At 38.3% G+C, this 6,568-nt stretch overlaps 1 protein-coding gene across 1 annotated transcript in view; it reads left to right on the top strand.

Annotated features, from left to right (window-relative positions):
* Positions 1–2,514: 2,514 nt before the first annotated feature.
* LOC121863755 (cell adhesion molecule 2-like) overlaps positions 2,515–6,568 on the top strand; it is a 42,372-nt gene continuing 38,318 nt past the window's right edge. Inside the window, exon 1 of the mRNA XM_042362525.1 lies at positions 2,515–2,576. Within this exon, the coding sequence (XP_042218459.1) occupies positions 2,525–2,576 (52 nt within the window). The 5' untranslated portion in view covers positions 2,515–2,524. The remainder of the gene's footprint in view (positions 2,577–6,568) is intronic.

Here is a 6,568-nt window from a genome sequence, read left to right as displayed (position 1 = left end):
GTTAAGCTTCTCTTCCTACCAGATTTATCCGCTGTGTCAACCTCTCCCTTTTTGTTTCTTTCAGTCTTCTTTTGTCTCTCTCTACTCCCTGTTTTATTACCGTTTGTCTCTCTCTACTCCCTGTTTTATTACTGTTTGTCTCTCTCTACTCCCTGTTTTATTACCGTTTGTCTCTCTCTACTCCCTGTTTTATTACTGTTTGTCTCTCTCTACTCCCTGTTTTTGTTTGTCTCTCTCTACTCCCTGTTTTATTACCTGTCTCTCTACTCCCTGTTTTATTACTGTTTTGTCTCTCTCTACTCCCTGTTTTATTACCGTTTGTCTCTCTCTACTCCCTGTTGTATTACCGTTTGTCTCTCTCTACTCCCTGTTTTATTACTGTTTGTCTCTCTCTACTCCCTGTTTTATTACTGTGTGTCTCTCTCTACTCCCTGTTGTATTACCGTTTGTCTCTCTCTACTCCCTGTTGTATTACCGTTTGTCTCTCTCTACTCCCTGTTTTATTACCGTTTGTCTCTCTCTACTCCCTGTTTTATTATCTTCTGCCTCTCCTACCTCTTTTATTTTATCTTTCTATCTTTTCATATTTATGTATATCTTTTAAGCGTGTTTTTGTATCTATCTCATTTATCCTCTTCTTTACCCTCAGCACAACATTCATACCATTATTGTTTTCTTTCTCTGTATGTATCATCCTTTATCAGCTTTTTCCTATTTCCTTCATTTCTTCATTGTGATTTATTCGTTATTAAGTACCTCTCTTCCTGTCATCTGTGTGTTGGTGCCAGTGTCAGCCTGTCTGTTGTTCGAGTGTCTGTCTGTCTGTCTGTCTGTCTGTCTGTCTGTCTGTCTGTCCGTGTTTCGGTCTGTCTGTCTGCCCGTGTTTCGGTCTGTCTGTTAGCCTGTCCGTATGTTGATCTAGCTCTCGGTGAGTGGAATAGGTGAGAGAAGAAGAAGAAGGTGTAAAGGAAGTAGACGGGGCCAAGTGAGAAAGAGAGGGGAAGTGAGAGGGGAAGAGAAAGGGGGGAAAGGCGGTGGAACAATGAACCATGATGAGAGAGAGAGAGAGAGAGAGAGAGACGTAACGAGAATACAGCAGGATACAAACAATATGTCTCACTTATCTTATATCTCTCACCTTCCTTCCATCTCTCTCACCCTCCCTTGTCACTTGTCCCTCTCACTCGTCCTCTCACTTTCCCCTGTTCCTTTTATCTTCGACCTCCACTTCCTATCACTCTTTTGTTTCCTTTTCCCTCTACTTCATCGTTCTTCCTCCACATACACCTTTACCCCCCCTCCCTCCCTTATCTCTCACCTCCCCCATTATCCTATCTACTAACCCTTACTTTTCTCCCTTCTCCCTCCCCATCCTTCCCACTACCCTATCTAGCACTCTCTCTCTCTCTCTCTCTCTCTCTCTCTCTCTCTGTCTCTCTCTCTCTCCTTTACGTCTCTCAAAAAGTTGTGTTATTGTTTCATTCCCAGGATTATCTCCGAATACCAAAAGTAAATGTTTATGCAGAAGATATAACAATCCTGGGGGAAAAAATCAAGCCAAAACTTGGGGCAGAAAATTGAAGATCATATGAAACCGAAAGTGAAAGTTTTAAAATAAATCTACAGACTTGGTGAAACTTTCCGGGATTCTTTTTTTTTAAATACGAAAAAATGTAATTGGAAGTTTTGAACCAGAGAAAATAATTATAGATTATTTTCATAGTTAAGTGATCTGTAGGTGAACGCCCTAATTTAGTGATTATTATACGTCCTGGACATTTTTTTTTATAATAACAATAATAACAATAATAAATAATAATAATAATAATAATAATAATAATAATAATAATAATAATAATAATAATAATGATAATAATAATAAGAATAATAGAACAAGAACAACAACAACAACAACTATGTAACAACAATAACCATATAACTGAACTGTGCAACTATTAACAACAAAATATAACAACAGCAATAATTATAGTAGTAATAATGACAAAAACTACACGACACACACACATCCTATACAGACACACTAACTAACATCCTTCACAGACACACTAACTAACATCCTTCACAGACACACTAACTAACATCCTTCACAGACACACTAACTAACATCCTTCACAGACACACTAACTAACATCCTTCACAGACACACTAACTAACATCCTTCACAGACACACTAACTAACATCCTTCACAGACACACTAACTAACATCCTTCACAGACACACTAACTAACATCCTTCACAGACACACTAACTAACATCCTTCACAGACACACTAACTAACATCCTTCACAGACACACTAACTAACATCCTTCACAGACACACTAACTAACATCCTTCACAGACACACTAACTAACATCCTTCACAGACACACTAACTAACATCCTTCACAGACACACTAACTAACATCCTTCACAGACACACTAACTAACATCCTTCACAGACACACTAACTAACATCCTAACTCACTCGTTTCTCTCATGTGTTCGCAGGAGGGAGAGTGAAGATGTCTTCCAAGCTGCTGCTGTACTTGACGACCACCATCCTCCTGAGCAGGGGTGAGCTACCTTAACTTTACGAGAGAGAGAGAGAGAGAGAGATGGGGGGGTACGGTAAATATTAGGAGGGAGGAGAATGAATAGGGAAAGAGAGGAGTTGGAAGGTAAAAGAGGAGAGAGAGAGAGAGAGAATATGAATAGAAGGAAAGAAAGAAGAGATGGGTAAAGACTGGGAAAGGATGAATAGAAGAGAGAGAGAGAGACAGAGAATATGATTGGGTAGAAGTAGATGGGTAAGACTGGGAAAGGATGAATAGAAGAGGAATGTGGGTAGAAGTGAAAGAGCGAGAAAAGAAGAGATGGGTAAAGACTGGGAAAAGATGAATAAGAAGAGTAGAATGGAGGGATAAAGGATGGATATGGAAGAGAGAAGGTTGGGAGGTAAAGGAGGGATGAGGCAGAGCAAGGAAGATAGAGAGGGGTTGGGGGTGGGAGTTCAATCACTTTATAAGGGATTCAGTACATCTCGTTATGGACTTAATGGACTTGAATACGACCTTTGCTGCTTTCTTGGCGACCTGAGATGGATAGTATATACTCCTATAGGTATATACACGTGTTCGAATTACTCAAAAGATATTCGAATAGTGGTAGACACGTGTTCGGATATATGTAATTTGTCTAAACTTTTTTCGAATGTGGTTATACAGGTAATTGGATATATGTGTTCGAAATGCCTATAGGCTTTCAAATATCCACTCACACGTGTCCGGATTTATCCAGAGATGTTCGAAAATGCGGATACACGTGGTCGAATATGTGTTCATGTGCTCGTATTTTTCCCCAAGATGATCGAATGTGTTCCAATATGTGCACATACACGAATTCCAATATGGGTAAACGCATAGAAGGAGCTTAGACGGAAGTGGTGACCGAGGCTGACCGAAGGTAAAAGGAACTTGGACGGAAGTAACAGAGGCTGGACGGAGACGAGAGGAACTGGGACGGAATGATAGAGAATGGACGGAGACGAGAGGAACTGGGACGGAAGTATGGGCCTTATGCGTCTACTGGTGGACAGGAAAGAGATGGACGGGGAGGGATATGTAACACCTCTTATTGTAACACACTTGACACGAGAGGCAGACAGACAGAGACAGACAGACAGACAGACAGACAGACAGACAGACAGACAGACAGACAAACAAACAGATAGACAGACAAACAAACAGATAGACAGACAGACAGACAGACAGACAGACAGACAGACAGAGACAGACAGACAGACAGACACAGACAGACAGACAGACAAAGATCTAGAAAGTGATAAAAAGAAAGAGTGACAGATAGATAAAGACAACGACAAACTGATTAATTTATAAAGATAAATACTGAAACTGAGACTGAGAAAGAGACAGAGTAGAAAGAGAAAGGAATAGATAGAAGGAAAGAATTGCAGATAGAGAGAGAGACAGGGAGGAGGAAGAAGAAGAAGGAAGTGTGAGAGGGAAGAAGAGAGGTTGGGAGAATGAGACGGGATAAAGATGTAAACAATAAGAGAGATGAGTACACACACACACACACACACACACACACACACACACACACACACACACACACACACACACACACACACGCGCGCGCGCGCGTATACAAAGATGGAGACAGTCTGTGAGATAAAGAGAGGCAGATAAATGATAAGAATAAGAGAGATACAAAGAAAAGCTGTAATAATGAGAGAGAGAGAAAGAAATGGTTTTGTTTCTGATATTTCCACGACATCTTTAAAGCCTGTCACTTAAATTATCAGGAGTCAGGAATATTGTGGCAGAGAAAGAGAGAGAGAGAGAGACGGGAAGAGGACAGATAGAGAAACAGAGAGAAAGAGAAACAAACTGAAAGACAGACAGAAACAGAGAGAAAGAGAGCCAGACAGACAGAATAGAAGAGAAAAAGAGAGAGAAACAGACACAGACAAACAAGAGGAGAATAAGCTTATTGTTTCTGATTCCCTCCATTTTTTTTTACCTCTGTCATAACCAAACACACCCAACCAAACACACCCAACCAAACACACCCAACCAAACACACCCAACCAAACACACCCAACCAAACACACCCAACCAAACACACCCAACCAAACACACCCAACCAAACACACCCAACCAAACACACCCAACCAAACACACCCAACCAAACACACCCAACCAAACACACCCAACCAAACACACCCAACCAAACACACCCAACCAAACACACCCAACCAAACACACCCAACCAAACACACCCAACCAAACACACCCAACCAAACACACCCAACCAAACACACCCAACCAAACACACCCAACCAAACACACCCAACCAAACACACCCAACCAAACACAGCAACCATTCAATCATCGTTTCAACATCATCACTTGCTTGCAATCTATTCATCCATCACAATTTTCTCCATGCGTTAGTCAGCAGCTATATGAAGGTCTTTTTCCTGACTGACTCGTTCACTGATTGACTTAAAAATTCTCCTACACCCCTGGGCTTGTACGCCAGGCTCCCCTCACTAACGCAGCTGATGACGAAATCCAGTATGTTGTACCTCACATCAACTCATAAAGTAATCATTGAAACAAAAATCTTACTTTCGTTGATGTATGGTCAGACAAAACCAATCCTGTAAATTATGTATCTACTATATATTTTTATCTATATCTATCTATCTATCTATCTATCTCTCTATCTTTGCCACGCAGTATCTGTCTATCTAATTTCTCACTTTATATCTATTTATCTACATACCTCTTTCTCTACATGTTAGAAAAAGCGTATTTAATGAGAAATTTCTGGAGATCCAACACTTGAAATACGCCTTTCAGTATGTTTGGTGATGCGTACCTGGAGGGTATATGTAGTGGTGAGCCTCTACCTGACTATATATATATATATATATATATATATATATATATATATATATATATATATATATATATATATATATATATATATATATATATATATATATATATATATATATATATATATATATATATATATATATATATATACGACAAACGTTTAAATTTTGTCCGTCATCTCTCTCGCCAAATTAAAAATCTTCCCTGGTCGTCAAGTTTTAATTCAACGACTGAAGGTCAAAAAACATGACCAAAAATGATCCATGACTTACACAGCGAGGTCCTAAAAGTGTAATATTGGCGGGTTTTAAAGTTAACTAAAAGTATACACAATAACCTGAGGTATATATTTATAGCGTGTGTTTGTTGGCCACAATGAGCTACAGGTTATATATTACAAAACTATCACTCAAAAATATTTCCAATTGCTACCCAGTAAAAGACGAGCTTGACACAAAAAACACTGGCGGGGTTATTCTATGTCAGGTTAAATTTTTTGACAGGTGTTTTTTAATAGATGTCACATGTGGCAAAACTAACGTTGTATTTTATTGTATCTCCTGATATTTTATGTTGATACACTTCATACTGGAAGGTTTCACTACTCATGTACTTTATATATATCATAAATTATATTAGTAACTCAGTATTTTGTAGTATTTTATTAACGCTTTTACTGATATTTTATACCGAAAAAACTTATAAATGACTTAGTTTATAGTTAACACAAATAAAAAGATACTCGGTAGTTTGGAGAATCGTTTTATTGTATTATGTAATGACATTATATACCGAAACTTTTAATATATAAGCGGTATATAGATAAGAAATAGAACAAAGATATTATTGAAAGACAACACAAATAACAAAACCCAAACTCTTTAACAGGTTTTAAAGTCGATATTATTTTATACAGAAATTATTTTATTGAAAAAGTATTTTACAGATGCAAGAACCAAGACTATTATTGTATTATATTCTTATAGCGCAGTTAACATTTATATTGATATCATCTTTCGTGTTATGAAGATGTTCGGCTCTCTCTATCTCTCTCTCTACGTTTCTTGCTACCCTTTCTCTATTTGTTTATTTCATGCATCGCTTCCCCCTTTACTTATTTTTCTTAGTATTATGTCTCTC

This window comes from Homarus americanus, unplaced genomic scaffold (genome assembly GCF_018991925.1).
Source record: "Homarus americanus isolate GMGI-L3 unplaced genomic scaffold, GMGI_Hamer_2.0 scaffold48354, whole genome shotgun sequence".
Taxonomy (NCBI): Eukaryota; Metazoa; Arthropoda; class Malacostraca; order Decapoda; family Nephropidae; genus Homarus; species Homarus americanus.
The sequence above is the reverse complement of the archived record's forward strand: the minus strand, read 5'-3'. Positions and strand labels throughout refer to the sequence as shown.